At 47.5% G+C, this 14,759-nt stretch overlaps 5 protein-coding genes across 5 annotated transcripts; 3 read left to right on the top strand and 2 right to left on the bottom strand.

Annotated features, from left to right (window-relative positions):
* Window positions 1–2,122: 2,122 nt before the first annotated feature.
* On the top strand, window positions 2,123–3,003 carry FPRO_12755 (uncharacterized protein; the record flags this gene model as incomplete). The annotated part of the gene is made up of 2 exons (XM_031223306.1): window positions 2,123–2,282; window positions 2,339–3,003. 2 exons carry the CDS (start codon window positions 2,123–2,125, stop codon window positions 3,001–3,003), a joined length of 825 nt encoding a protein of 274 aa, XP_031088678.1.
* Window positions 3,004–3,914: 911 nt separating this feature from the next.
* FPRO_12754 (uncharacterized protein) lies at window positions 3,915–4,975 on the bottom strand (the record flags this gene model as incomplete). The annotated part of the gene is made up of 3 exons (XM_031223305.1): window positions 3,915–4,116; window positions 4,179–4,741; window positions 4,838–4,975. The coding sequence occupies 3 exons, from the start codon at window positions 4,973–4,975 to the stop codon at window positions 3,915–3,917; spliced, it is 903 nt and encodes a 300-aa protein (XP_031088677.1).
* A 1,345-nt stretch (window positions 4,976–6,320) lies between these two features.
* On the top strand, window positions 6,321–7,139 carry FPRO_12753 (uncharacterized protein; the record flags this gene model as incomplete). The annotated part of the gene is made up of 1 exon (XM_031223304.1): window positions 6,321–7,139. The coding sequence occupies one exon, from the start codon at window positions 6,321–6,323 to the stop codon at window positions 7,137–7,139; it is 819 nt and encodes a 272-aa protein (XP_031088676.1).
* An 824-nt stretch (window positions 7,140–7,963) lies between these two features.
* On the bottom strand, window positions 7,964–9,814 carry FPRO_12752 (putative MFS drug efflux pump; the record flags this gene model as incomplete). The annotated part of the gene is made up of 3 exons (XM_031223302.1): window positions 7,964–9,258; window positions 9,309–9,603; window positions 9,656–9,814. 3 exons carry the CDS (start codon window positions 9,812–9,814, stop codon window positions 7,964–7,966), a joined length of 1,749 nt encoding a protein of 582 aa, XP_031088675.1.
* A 2,497-nt stretch (window positions 9,815–12,311) lies between these two features.
* On the top strand, window positions 12,312–14,704 carry FPRO_12751 (uncharacterized protein; the record flags this gene model as incomplete). The annotated part of the gene is made up of 2 exons (XM_031223301.1): window positions 12,312–12,945; window positions 13,002–14,704. The coding sequence occupies 2 exons, from the start codon at window positions 12,312–12,314 to the stop codon at window positions 14,702–14,704; spliced, it is 2,337 nt and encodes a 778-aa protein (XP_031088674.1).
* Window positions 14,705–14,759: the final 55 nt, after the last annotated feature.

Raw genomic sequence — 14,759 nt, 5'->3', positions numbered from 1 at the left:
CGCTGTAACAAGACTGCACCAGAGCCGAATCCGAACTTTCGACGCCCAAAACCGTGAGAAGCAACATACGCCTCGAGGATGTCCTTAGACATCTTGCTCAAGTCACAGCGGGCTCTGGTTGGTGTTGAAGCCTGCACAGCCTGATCTAACGTGTACTTGTGCCTTATATAGGTAGTTGAAGCTTCGGAGAGGCAGAGACGCATCATCGGCACAAAGGTGGCCATCTTACCTACCGTCTTCGCAATGGGCAGTTTGCCCGGTGCTAACTCAAATGTTGAGTACTGATGATTAGCAGAAGCCGAGAACATCAATGTGACGAAGCCACTTTTGTCACGCCTGAAAGGAACACGCTCCAAGGCTCATCTTGGATTGACTCAGGTGGCTGGCTCATCGTAGTCTTGGGACCGATTCTCAGCCTTTCAGCCTTGTTCAAATTCATCGATCATCAACCTTGACTTTAACTCAAATAATCATGCAAACACTTCCCTCTTTCTATGACCTAGAAGCGAAATGACTTTATCTTGCAATTATAGTTAAGACAGTAATTACATAGCTTAACAATGAGAACCGATAAAGCACCCAGTGAGCCCAACAGCAAAACCCAGCAAGCATGTATCACCATCTTCAGGTGAGAAAGCCGACACATTAGACGACCAGAAGTACAAGAAAGTTAGGGTTCCAGGTCAAAACAACGCCGGTCACGCCCGCAACTCAAGACAACTGCACAAGAAACTCCTAAGCAGACCGATCGACGTCTTACCAGATATCGGCAAAGACTATAGAGCCTCAGAATGAAATGGTTGCAGGAACATGTAGGAGTAGGAAGCAGGGATAGCAGCTTAATAGTAATAGAGACTGAAAGGTTTACGGCTACTGGGAACTTGGAGGTAAAAATGCTAGGGTTCTGGAGGAAGATGTTCTGCCTGTATGTAGGATGGGAGAGAAAGGTTGAAAGAATCCTATTATTAAAGAATGATATAATTATCTCTGTGAGAAAAGGGCCCCGCAAAGAAAGAGAGAGGGTTCGAGATGAAGATTTGTGATAATGCGACCATAGGGTTCTGCAACAACGTATCGAAAAGAAGAGTGAGCGAAAAGAAAGGGAATGAAGAGCAACAGAACTTAGATAAAGGGGCGGAGAGGGATATCCGAGGACCACTTGGGATAGTACGGGCGAGAGGGCTTCAATATCTGGAAGGCTAAGACGAAATGCTTCTCATCACTGGCCTCTCAGATAAAGCTAACAAGTGAGGGGCTTCTTTAACACTCTGCCAAGCTTTCTAAAATGACTGGCTCAGCAGCTTAATGGTTTATATGTAACATATACAGTCTAAGTCGTTGTATGGAAGGATCAGGTTGTTAGAAAGCTGCATATGCTCTTAGCGCTACATGTAGGGCTACGAGCAGAGAAGTCGATTCTAGCCAGCAGCCACGAGAGTAGTGCTAACAAACTAGTGGGTATAGCAACTCATCAAAAGAATGGAAAGCTTCTCTATTCAAACGAGAATGCATTTGTCAGGCTCAATCGATGGGGATTAGGGTGTTTGGGAAACTGTCACGCCAAAGTCCAAAACATCTCTCGCTTGATGATGATATGAATATACCAGTTACTTCGGAAATAACATAAAAAGATGACTCATATTCTAGAAAATGGGTTGGATAATAAGCGTTGGCTCTACTGTAAAAATTGTGTGAACTTGGGAAGGTCGAAGAGAAATTAAACTCTCGTGGTTACGAAACATATCATAATCAACAACTCAATGAGCACTTTTTAGCTGGGGCGTGTTTACTCACGTCATTTCAGTGGCAACATTACTCCTCAGAGCACTTTTGGCAGATGAACTATCGTTGTCCTGCTCGGCCTTCCCGTCGTCCCAGCCACTCCCTCAAAACCAAGCCAATCATCTATCTCGATGCCACCTATACGAATCCACGCGTGAGTTACCGCAGCATCATAACATGGAAGTTACCGAATGCCAAAGACACCAAAACAACGCAGTCCCCCTAGAGAAAACTGAGGCTTTTTCTCCTCTTGTTCATTTCATTTGATCGGCAAGTTCAGTATCCCGCAAGATAGATCTAAGCCACTCGGTCAAAAATCGGTTTATACTAGGTTCTCATCATGGCATCTACAGCAGACAACGTCTACGAGTTCTACCGGCCCTCGAGAGCATTGGCGCTTGTCGGTTGTGTAGTCTTTGCAGTTTTTAGTCTTGCTCACTTATGGAACATCCTTAAGGATCGAAGATGGTTCTGTTTCACTCTTGTCTTCGGAGGACTCTGTACGTCCCAGCTCACTCAAATACTACGGATCGTCGTTCTAACACTTATCGCATAGTTGAGATCGCGGGTCTTGGCGCGAGGTTTTACTCGGCCGGCCATCTACGAGACCAGGAATCTTACGGCACGCAAACACTCCTAATTCTCCTGGCACCCATCTTCTTCTCCGCAGCGATTTACATGCTCCTCGGCCGAGTAATCAGAGCCTCCGGCCACCCCGACCTTTCTATAATTCGAACAGCATGGCTTTCAAAATTCTTTGTGGTATCCGATGTCTTGTGCTTCGTCGTTCAGGCTTGCGGTGCAGGAATGCTCGTCAACGCTAATAATACCGCTGATCAGAACAGTGGAGAGAATGTAATTCTTGCTGGACTGGCTCTCCAGGTTGTCGTATTGGTCATCTTCCTTATTTGTACGGGAGTATTTCATGCGCGACTTGCAAAAGGAGGACTCATTGGGGCGATCAACCCCTACCTCTTGTTGGGTACAATGCTCAGTGAGCTATATATCTGTGCAATACTGATTCTATTCCGAAATGTTTTCCGCCTGGTCGAGTTTGGACTTGGGGACGATGGGTATTTACAGGCGCATGAATGGCCGATTTACGTCTTTGATATTATCTTCATGGCTATCGTTATGGCGTTGGGATTGAGTTGGTACCCAGTCGATTTGCAGGTTCACCATGATCCCTATAGACAACGACCAATGACCAGCACGGCTTAGATCAATTTGATAGAGAGGACAGCAACAGAGAAGAAAGAGTTTTGTTATTTTGTTTTTAGCTTGCTAGGAGGATCACGCATGAGATAGTGTTTTAGCGAGTCAATTGAAGCTTGATTAATAGTTGTCGAACATGGGATATACTACTGATGCCTGAGACTGATACACGAACTAATAGATCTCGAGATATTCTAGTGTCCTTCTTGTGAGCAGCTACTGCATGTCCAAGGATATCCCCGTCATCGGGGATAGCACCAAGAAATAGAGTTTGCCCACGACAGCCCCAACCAAGCACGGAGAAATTCTCGCGTTTCGGTGTAATATCCACAGCATAACAACCCCAAACTCTAATAACCGCTCATAATATCCCCTTCCCTCAAACACCACTCTCTCTAATGCTACCGTAAATCCTCACAGATCCATTTCCATCCCGGAAACTCATCGCCAAGAGAAACGATAGTCGGATAAACTTGACAGCGGGTGGCTTTAGCACCGTCGAACTCAGGTGAACAGGTGGGGAGAAGATCAGCGACACCAACTCTTGAGCTAGCCAGGGGTAAACACAGAAAATCAGACGGTTCCCCACGTTCTCCATACGTTGGGATGCCAAGATATGGGGGCACTGACGTCGAAAGCGACGACATTTGGCTGTAACGTTCTCAATGAGGATTTGGAGTTACATTGGAGATAGAGTACCGAAGCCAAGGGCTCGGCGATAACACTTTAGCATCGGAGAAAATAGGTGAAATCGGAAATTGATCGTGTTCTATGCTTATGCTTGGGGTTATATCGCCTTCTAATATTGATACATCTAAATAATCGCTCACTTTGCCTCCCATATGTGACTCTACCAACTTCACCAAAATGACTCCTCTACTCCAAACAAACAACCACCGTGGTATACATTGCATAACTTAGTCATCGTGGTGCTCAATCTCATCAGCGACCAAGCTCAAGATATTCTCCTCCCCTGGCACATTTTGAGGGAAGCGAGCGTTGTAGCCGATGACAGATCGGGCCTTCAAATAAGTTCGCGTAGGAATAGAAACCTTCCTAGTGGAGACGAACCACTTGACATCCTCACTACAGGGCGGTGTAGTAAGCGAGCCCGAGTATCTAAGACAACAAAAACCGTCAGCGGGCATTACTTTTTTCTTGGCATGCTTAGTAGAACTCACGATCGGAAATCGCCCTTGTTGAGGACCGATACAATCTCAGACATTTTGAGAGACTTGATGTGAGTGGTTTGTCCCAGGGTCGCAATCTTATCCACCGAGTTGAGAACGGTCGTAACAACAGTGGATTTCGTAGCAGGGGTGTCTGTCTTGCCCTTGCGCGTCTCCCTGAATTTATACGAATCGGCCGCTCCATCGTCGAGGTCGATGAAGACACCGATGACGGCGAGTTTGTTGTCTGCGCTGGCGTGAACCATGTGCATCTCCATGGCTAGACTTGTGCCGTTGTCGATGTGCTCACTAGGGAGATGGAAGTGGAACTGCTTCAGGTGGTATGTCGTGTTTTCGATGGTGATTTTACCGCCGAGTCCTTCGGTGACTACCTCGACGGTACTTCCCAAGTTCTCGAACTCAGCGCCCTTGGTGAAGTTGGGAATCTCGATGTTTAGGTCTGAAGCGGGGATGATGTTGAATGAACCGTCGGCGAGGTTGATGGGGGATTGGTGGTGACCGGTGGCGCATAGTTCGTTGGCCTTGGGGTCTAAGTTGTACCAGTTTGCTGGGCCCTATTTTATAAAGTCAGTGACCAGTACGGAGATATCTGAAGCCCCCAGTGCATGAGAAAGACTGCAGATGAAGTCCAAGGGGATTGGATGGCATACATTGGCAGCAGAGTATCCAAACTTGGGAGCATGAATAACATCAGCTCTTCGATGAAGATGCGTTCCATACGCACACGACGCCTGGACCTGCGGCGCACAAGCAGCCAGAACAGCTAACAAAGATATCCAAGAAGTCATGTTTTGAAGATTTTATGTACACCAAAAGCTGGGGAAATCGTGGAGACTCAAGAAACAAGGCAAAAAACAAGCTTCTACAGATCTCAAACGCATGAAACTGAGAAACACTCTCCATTTAAGTATTCCTCCATCCTCATCCCTACAATCCCCGACAGCTAATATGAAGCCAGGGTTATGATCCAGGGGTCTACAGGCTGGGGCTTACATCAACTGTAACGGTAGGTAGCTGACTGCCGCCAAAGTCACGCCACAATTACTCTTACCGGCCAAGCCGGGGGCGGTGGATCTAAAACGGGTGTGTTTATTGCCTGGACGGTAGGTAATCAATGTTGCTGAAGAAAATGAAATAAGCGTCGCCGGGTATACCCTGCTCAGTTATGTCCGAGTGTCCCGTTGAAACTTGGGGACGTTTTTAGTACTGCGCATTTGGGTTAGAGGAGACCCTGAACTGAACTTAACATTAGTCTGCATGAATAAATTATGCTTTTGGCCAGAGAAGCGTCAGAACTGCCGTATCCGAACTTGCACTCATCCTCATAGCGTTGCACTCGTAGATCCAGCTATTTATCGGTCTTCACTCCGAGTATCCTCTTAAAGCGTAACTCTGGATAATAAAATGACGTGTGCCAGGTTGTTCTTTACGCCCGCAAAGCCCCGCGGAGTAATCGCATTAAACTGGACACTCTCCATGGAGATGAGCAGCGGGATATCACTGGCTGGAACAAAACCTCCAGGACCTTTCAGAAAAAACCGTTGCCAAGCGCCAGGGGTAAGGGTCAGGGTCTGGGGGGCTCAGACGGGGCAGAGGTTCTGGACTTCTTGGCAGTGCATTGGCTGTAATCTGACACACGGCCTCGACCTGTGGCTTGAGAATGACTCGAGGGCGTGGAGAATGGTAATTTCACTGCTCAAGTCTCTCTCTCACTTGTGGAGTTTTTGGAGGGGATTGTGAATAAGCTTAAGTTTGGAACGATGCTACGTTTCTCCGTACTGAGCGAGTCAGGTGACTTGGCGATAGTGGATTCGCGATAACAGAACCCAATGGAATCATGTTTTGGATGACGACGACGATAAATCCGCTCAACCTCACTTAGATCCCATCGCAAACTCTATCACAACTGCCAAGACTTCAATATCAAGCTCTCTTATAGTCTCCTTCCTATCCTGCACAACCCAGTCTAACCTCAACTTACCGACAATTTGGCTTCCCCATCCCACTTTACCCCTCGTGTAGCATTACCAAGCCAGTCACGATACCACGGCAGTTGATACGACATACGCAAGCTTGTCACCTGTCATTTCCCCTTCGATTTCATCTCGCGATCCTTCGAAACTCAATCTTGACATGGCTCCCTTGTACCAAAAGACCCTCGTGCTCGGTGCTTCGTCCGGTATTGGAGAGGCCCTTGCCGCCAAGCTCATAGCCACAGGGACAAAGGTCATTGTCGTCGGTAGACGGCGCGATAAGCTTGAAGAGTTTGTCAAGAAGTATGGAGAGGAGAATGCAAGGGCTGTTGTGTTTGACGTCAGGGACTTGAATGGAATCAAAAGCTTTGCCGAATCTATCGTTCAGTCGGATCCAGATTTGGACTCTATCGTGTTTAGTTCAGGCATCCAACGAGGATTTGACTTTGCGAATCCCGAAACTCTGGATCTATCTGTTTTTGGCGACGAACTTACCACCAATTACACATCTGCCGTGCATCTCACCGCAGCATTCCTCCCTCATCTCAAGAAGCAACCCCAAGGCCATCTAATCTACATCAGCGCGACGCTTGGCCTAGTTCCCTCCATGATCCGAACACCAAACTACAATGCATCCAAGTCCGCCCTTCACACTTTCATCCTAAACGTTCGAGAGCAACTCAAAGCGAGTGGAGTGTCTAATATCCGCATGATTGAAGTTTTTCCACCAGCTGTTCAGACGGAGTTGCACGATGAGAAGCATCAGCCTGATTTAGTGAATGGTGGAGAGATTGGGATGCCGCTTGGTGAATTTACGGAGAAAATGTTTGATGGGCTTGTTAGGGGCGATGAGCAGTTTGCTGTTGGGCCGGGGGAGAGCTTGTTTAAGGAGGATGGATTTGAGACGCAGAGGATGAAGCTTTATGAGGCGGGACGGGAGTTTATTAATAAGTCCCTGGCTAAATACCTCAAGAAATAGGCATATAGGATTATTTCAGAACTGAAGAACCTAGTATGGCTTCTCTAGAGCTATGGCGCGTAAGAGACTACGTGGAATTCCTATACCCTAAGAATGTTAAGTAGCAAGCCCAATTTTGCTGCAAGGTTGCTTGCATAATTATGTAATCATAAACCTAATTCCTTCACGCTCTGATCTCTGCTTGGCTATGCTACCATTGTGAGCCTGCGAAATCTCTTGATTGACGTCTGGAACATCAGCCAAATTGGACTAACCAGTATTTTCCTTCAAATTGGACTCACTCATAGCTCATGCGCACTCCCCTCCATCTAGCCACATCTTTTGTGGTATATAATATTTAAACGAATATTTCGGATGAAGCCGGGCATCTATGAAACAAACCTGCATAATCTGCAAATCGCGCATCCTCAGCTGGCCCATTCTCGTATGACTTTCAAGCCACAGCAGCATAGCCTCACATCCCTGTCCTGGCTTACCTCTAAACTGTCTGACTGTCATGCTGATGCTCTGAAAAGGTTATGTAAGAAGCTAAAGAAGGAAGGTAAGCATGAGGATGGTGTGGCGAGGATTACTTCAGCTATAAGCATCATGCTGTATTTGGAAATGCACAGCGCCAGGTGTCAGAGCTGAAATCACATGTGAGAAGCCATAATCAATAGTCTCATTCTTGAAGAATTGTGCAGTTTATGTAGACCAGTGTTGATACTCTGTCTGGGTCCAAATTAAATGAATTATTGTCATAGTCTTCATCAACTATCTTAGGTATGACACTTGTTGTCATGGCCTGTAGTACAGATCATGGAAGCCTCTGTAGATGCAACACTTTACATCACCACAGCGACGTGATCATCCATATACTTCCCAATATCTCCCAAGAAAAGAGAAGCAAGGACAGAAACCGCGCCAAAAGCAATGCTCACATAATACACCCACTTGTATGCCTCGGCATAAGCAATCTGGCCAGCCTGGATTACAATGTTATAGAGCGCTTCGTTTCCCTTAATACCTGGCACCTCGGCAATCTCATCCAGCAGAGAAATACTAGTTAGCCCGATGACCTCCCCGATGACTTCGGTTGAGGTGATGTTGCCATACTTCACCATCGCGCCACCAATGTAGTGAATAGCAGCAGGTGTGAACTTGGACACAAGGACATTGTAGTAAATGGTGTAGCCGATGCTACCGCCAATGACACGGATGCTCAGAGTAAGCGCTGCGATAGTCGCGATGAGATCGTCGGGGCAGATGATTGTCGTGATGATGCTTGCTGGGACGACGATTCCTCCGATACCCAGGCCAGCTAGAACGAGAATTCCCCATAGAGTGGACATGTTGTCGGGCCTTGCAACAGACATGGCACCACATCCAGCAGTCATCAGGATACTCGAGACAACCATGAGCGATCTGTTTGCACCTCTAAACACAGATAGAAGCCAGAGGACGATACATGCACCAGCCATGATGCTGAAGCCAACAGGAATACCTCGGATTCCGACTTGCACAGGATCGTGGCCATACACGTTGAAAGCCTGCGTGGGCCAAAACATGAGGATGGAAAAGAAGTTGGCACCAGAGATGAAGGTGATGATGAGTGTCAGGGTAAGGATCCGAGGTGCTTGGGCAATGCGACGAGGGAACATGGGATACGGTGCAAAGAAGCCCTCCCAAATGACAAAGAGGACTACCAGAACCGCTCCAAGAATCAGAGGAACAAGGACATGGGCCGACTTCCAGGTATACATATATCCACCCCACTGCAATCCAGCCATGAACAAGATCATACCAGAAATGCTGAGAAAGCCGCCCACGAAATCAATGCGCTTCAGGATGTCTCCTCGTGTCAGACCCTCTGAGTTGGCGCGAGGCGGTGGGAAGTAAAACAGAGCTGTCAAGACAAGACCGACAAAGGCCCAGAGAGCGCAGAACAAGCCGATGTATCGCCATGTTGAGTGTGCGGCGATGAGCTGGGCCCAGAGAACAGAGGGACAGAAGGGCACGATGGTGAAGATCAGGATGGAGACGTACTTGCCACGCTGGGCTGTTGGTGCCATCTCAGATGTTGCTGCTAGAGCGGTGAGTTCGTTGATCCCAGCTCCAACTCCTGCCAAGACCATTCCGCCTGAATTGATCGTTAGCTTCGATCTGTAAAGGAAGGGATGGAGAGCGTACCGATAAAGACATTCATATTGTGAGCAGTAGAACAGACGATCATTCCAAGGACGATAAACGACGCGCCGGATAGTGCAACATATCGACGACCAAACATATCCGACAGAGATCCCACAAACGGACAGACCGCTGCTAGCGAGAGTAGGTTGGCTATAACGAACCAGGTCCAACGATCGTGTCCTCCGATATCAGCATAGATGTACGGCGGGACACCTCCGAATAGATAGACGGGGATCTGGGAGCCTGTCCAGAGAAAGGCTTGCGAAACGAGGGCCATGAATCGTCTTTTTGTCATCTGAGATGTGAGTGTTAGCATGCTTGAATTCCTGGACTCATGGCGTGTATACCTTTGTATTTTGACCCTCTCCCGACTCATCCGCATGAGCTTGGAAGGCTTTCTTCTCTTGGAAAGTAGCAACAGCATGCTCAGTCTGTACATGAGTAGGCTTCTCGCTCTCAGAGTTCTGCCCACTGCCTTCGTGGGCGTCCAATTGCGTCGGACCCATGGCGATGTCTTCAATGGGAGGCTACAATAGAATATCTGGTAGCGAGGAAAGTTGAGTTGTTTACTGATGAAGGCGATTGGAGTTATTTAATTTGAATATCATTATGTTACACTGATCGACTGTTTATCCTCCTTATAAGGACCACTCCTCCGATCAAGGTGCCGAGGCATCCTGTCGTAAAACGAGGGGTCAGGATACGCTATTGAGAGTCTAGACTTGATTTGAACGACAGGAATTGATAAGGAGCCACGGAGAGAGATGGAATGGGAGGTTCTGTGATAGCAAATGATCCTTACAAGTCATTTGCGATCGGGTCTTCGGCACCTTTAACACGAATCTAGTCTAGCATCGGGAGATGGAACCCGCACTTGCAGGAAAGCCACGTCGTTCGATCTGCCAATCGCAACTTGTTACTTTTTTAAAAATGGTGCTTAATGTTGAAAAGCCACGAGCAAGTACACTTGACGCCAATGTCTGGTGCTTTAGCAAGGTAGAACGAGTCTCAGAACTGAATATCTCGGTTCATTCACCTCTTCTTCTTGATATGCATAGCCTTTCAGATATAACTAGAGCAGCAGGAGTCTCCATATTCCAGCAGGAGTAGCGGGTTGTGACCACGGAGTATATCCCCGTTTCTGTCTTGGCGCGTTAATGCGACCTCGGCCCCGCGGACCTAGCATGCTAACCCACGGGGTCGAGCGCGGGGAACCCTGCTTAGCTCGAGGATAGTCAAGACTTGCCACGTTCCTAAGCAGGGTTCCCCGTAGTCGACGTCGCGCGGGGCCTAAAGCCTGTAGAGATTGACTTGCTATTGATGGGTTGCCAAGGTGTCTAGATCTATTCCATCGAGGGATTGTCATGCGCACAGACTCATCTGTTAGGAATAGTATGATTTGCAGCATTTTGACAGGTCTTGGATTGAGTCCTTGGCCGTTGCGAGACGTGTCTGTGCTAAATCAGATCATCGCCTTGGGCTTGATAGGGTCACATGAATTTCCCTATGGGTTGATTCCTACTTGCAACTTCCATACCTATGGAGACTATTATGATGTAGGCGTAGGCACTATATGTATTATTCTGCGTTATCTCATGAATGACATAGGAGCTGGAAACTTGGAGACAACCCTTCATTATACACATATGTACATCAGCTGTCGTACTCGTTATCGTTTAGACTATACTTCAGCACTGTCTAGATCTGAAGCACATGCCAGGGCTCTTCGGAGGTTGGAGCTTCTCTCGGAAGATGTCCGTGGGCTTTATTGCAGTCTGTAACCAGCAAGTCTCACCGATAAGGTGTGCCCCCAAATAAAGAAAGCCACTAGTTGTACACGGAAACAATATTCTCAACCGAACATGCCGCCAGTGGACTTCCAACCCTACTCCTGACAACCCGCCACTCCGGTCTCCCGCGCTCCTGGCTGATCACTCGATATTTCTTCTTACCCAAAAAAGCTCTGCACGTCAAGGTGTTATTAGCCACATACCCATTCGATTGGGTGAGAGGTACCCAGTAACAATATATTTCCGAGACCTAATCCTATTTGAACTAAATAACCATTTCTCAAACTCTCGGAAGTTTTGTTGCAGAGAGACTGGGCTTTCATGCCCAGGAAACTATCCTCACCGCTGATGATCGAAGCTCGTGGGCCAGGCTAAGTCTACTTTCAGTCAATTTCCTTCTGCTGCAGGGACGGTCACAACACAAGACCCTGGCCAAAGGCTAATGATATAGACACTTGAACACGACGTCTCAGATTCAATTGGTTGTTAATTTGGGTATGGCGTAGTGATCAGAAGCTGAGAGATGGACACAAGTGAAAGTGACCCCGCCAAGGGACGAACTGCGTTATCGATTATTTTGAGGGTGATTGTGTCATATATATTTGTTCCCAAACATTGGCCAAGCTACACATTCTGAACTTACAGGGCACATACAAATTAGCTAAAAACGCCACTAGGCGTTAAACTGCTTAATTTAAATCAGCAAAGTCGACCGTGAACATCCTGGCGGTAAGTCGGTTGATTTGATTCGTCTGTCCCGCCAACCCCGAAACTATTATTATGAACCATATTTCTTTATTTAGCACTGATGGATTCTTATTTGCCTCAGGGCTTTCAGCTGGCTACCAAAACCTGGTAGAGATTAATGGCCCTGAAAATGGCTGGTGGGTTGCAGATGCAGTATAATATCGTACTTAAGTAAAACTACCAGATCATTATTTAGTAGCCTAACCAGAACTCCGAGGACTAATCGTCAGTTAGCATCAAATGAATGCCAAGCTTTACGAAGTGATATTTCAGTGCCAGCCTCAGCTGAGACAGTTTATCCACTTGAGATTGTGCCAAGACAGAGTTGGGCGCTTAAGGCCACGGTGAGGCGTCTTGCTGGACAAGGGCATGCCATATCAAACGATATTTATTCTAGGTGTCATCGCCTCATTGAACCCTGATGTATGACAAACGACTAGAGGATAGTTTAGTCTAACAATCAAATATGCCTCTTGAGCTTCGCCTTCAGTCAGACAGAGCTATTGTTAGCTCAGACGAGAACGATTGGATCCAGCATCTTCACAACGAGTTCACCGACTCAGATCTCGACTCAATCAATGTCGACTCAATTGAAGAGATATTTGAAAAACTCGGAAAATTCAATATCCTTGGCCTACTAAATCTGGCTATACGCCTACGCGATCTCTCTACTTCGCTCAAGGGACGCATCTCGTCTGCTCTCACGAATCTCGGCTTCCGCGCGCCACGTGTCCCTATGGATCAAGAGGGGAGATGTATTAGGTGTGGTAACATGCATAGGATTATGTCATACTTACATGAGATGGAAATATCATCTAAAGCAGGGTGTCCATCATGTCACATTCTGGCCACCGGAATACAACTGTATTTGAAGAATAAGAAAACATTTCATAGCGGAAGATTATTGGTCATGAAAGATTGGAACACAGGCTGCGCAGGGAGACAGTTTATACAAACAAATGTTAGGTCTGCGGCTATGCCAGGGGCGCTGGGAGTGAGGGTCTTTTTAGATAGCGGAGGAGATATGAAGCATTTGTTTACAGACGCGAGAAAGGTGCCTATGAAGTTTGTGGGCGAGTTGAACTTCTTTGGCCTTGATGGTGGGTAATTTTGGTTGAGATGCAACGCAAATCATAAAAGTTACTGATGTGCATAGGGTCCCCTACATCGTGGGATTCAGTTGGCCTGGCGGCTGAGATCTCTGGCGACACATCGTCAGACGCTGCATTTGGATGGTTTCGAAATCAACTTGAGAGTTGTGTTCAAAATCATCGGCTGTGCAACGAATTCAATATCGCGAAGCTCCCTCATCGAGTCCTGGACCTTGGCCCTCCTGGTACCGCAGGGCTTGACACCGATATTAAGCTCGTGTCTACCCTGGGTCTGCAGGATCGCTACGTATGTCTGAGCTATTGCTGGGGCGGTACTATTGACATTCGATTGCTTCGAAATAGATACCACGGATATCTCCGTAGAATACTGTGGGATATACTTCCCCAAGGGTATCAAGACGCCATTCAGCTTACACGCAAATTGGGTATACGCTACATCTGGATCGACTCACTATGTATTGTCCAGGATGATGAGGATGACTGGCGACAACAAGCTTCGCTCATGGCACAGATATTTCGAAATGCCTACGTCGCCATCGCAGCTACAAAGTCGCGGAACCCCAATGATGGCTACTTTTCTGTCAGCCCATCTAAGTTCATCGCCACCAGGATTGAGTCCCAGGCACAAAACGGAGAGGCCCGACACGCATTTGTTCGACAAACGATCCCACACTTCTTCTCATCAACGGTTTCACCAAATCGTGACTTTACGAAAGGAAATTTCCCTCTCTTGTCTCGAGGATGGGTTTTTCAGGAAAGGCTGCTATCTCCTAGAGTACTACATCTAGGAGACGTGGAGATGGCTTGGGAGTGTAACGAGAGCTGCGCTTGTGAATGCATCGGAGAAACAAGGACCTATGAGTCAGAGCCGAGGTGGACGCACACGAAAGGAGGGTACACAAGGAGAATGGCGGAAGCGAAGAGCGAAAAGGATGTCCAACCAGAATGGAGAAGTATCGTGGAACACTACACCAAGACTAGCTTGACTTATCGGAGAGATGTCCTTGCAGCGATATCAGGTGTAGTAAGAGACATGAAACGCCACCGAAGCGATAGATACCTTGCGGGTGTGTGGGAAGACAGCGTGTTGGAGGACCTAGCATGGATGTCGTGTGACAGGACGAAGGCAAGGCCCAGCGGGTGGAACGCTCCATCGTGGTCGTGGGCATCCGTTGCGGCGCCGGTGAAGTTTCTGAATAGGCGGACATTCCTGAATGGTAGATATATCCAGGATATGGAATTCTTGGGGCATAGGACACGGTTCTTCGAAGCTGGGATCACCGCTGTGGGACAGGATGAAACTGCGCAACTGAGTGCTGCGCATATGGTACTTGTTGGGCCCATGATTTCTGCCAAGCTCGATGAGGACCCGGATATTTTGAGCCAAAGGCAGCTCTACCTGGCAACCAACAAGGACAGAAGCCTGGTATTCGCACCAGACTACGACCTAGGGAGAGAAGGTCCAAGTTGCGTGCCCATGGGAACTACGATATATATCCTGCACTTGTGCCAGGAGCCAAAGTTCAGCGATGAAAAACGAAGGGACACAACTAGAAAAGTCTTCTCGCTGGTCCTTAGAAGGCTACATGGACTTAACGGTAGCAACGGTCAAATGGTTCGTTCGAGCGAAGACCCTACAGACGGCACGTACGAGAGAATAGGGATCATGTTTCAAGGCCCGGATCAGGCGTACTCAGAGGGATATGTTGCGGCACATGGAGTGGATTGCGTGGTGAAACTCATGTGAAACTTTCTTTTTACTTGTTTATTCTATTGAGGTCCTACATAACAATTTAGTTCAG

Source organism: Fusarium proliferatum (assembly GCF_900067095.1).
Source record: "Fusarium proliferatum ET1 genome assembly, contig: FPRO_scaffold013, whole genome shotgun sequence".
Taxonomy (NCBI): domain Eukaryota; kingdom Fungi; phylum Ascomycota; class Sordariomycetes; order Hypocreales; family Nectriaceae; genus Fusarium; species Fusarium proliferatum.
This window is presented reverse-complemented; position numbering and strand designations above follow the sequence as displayed.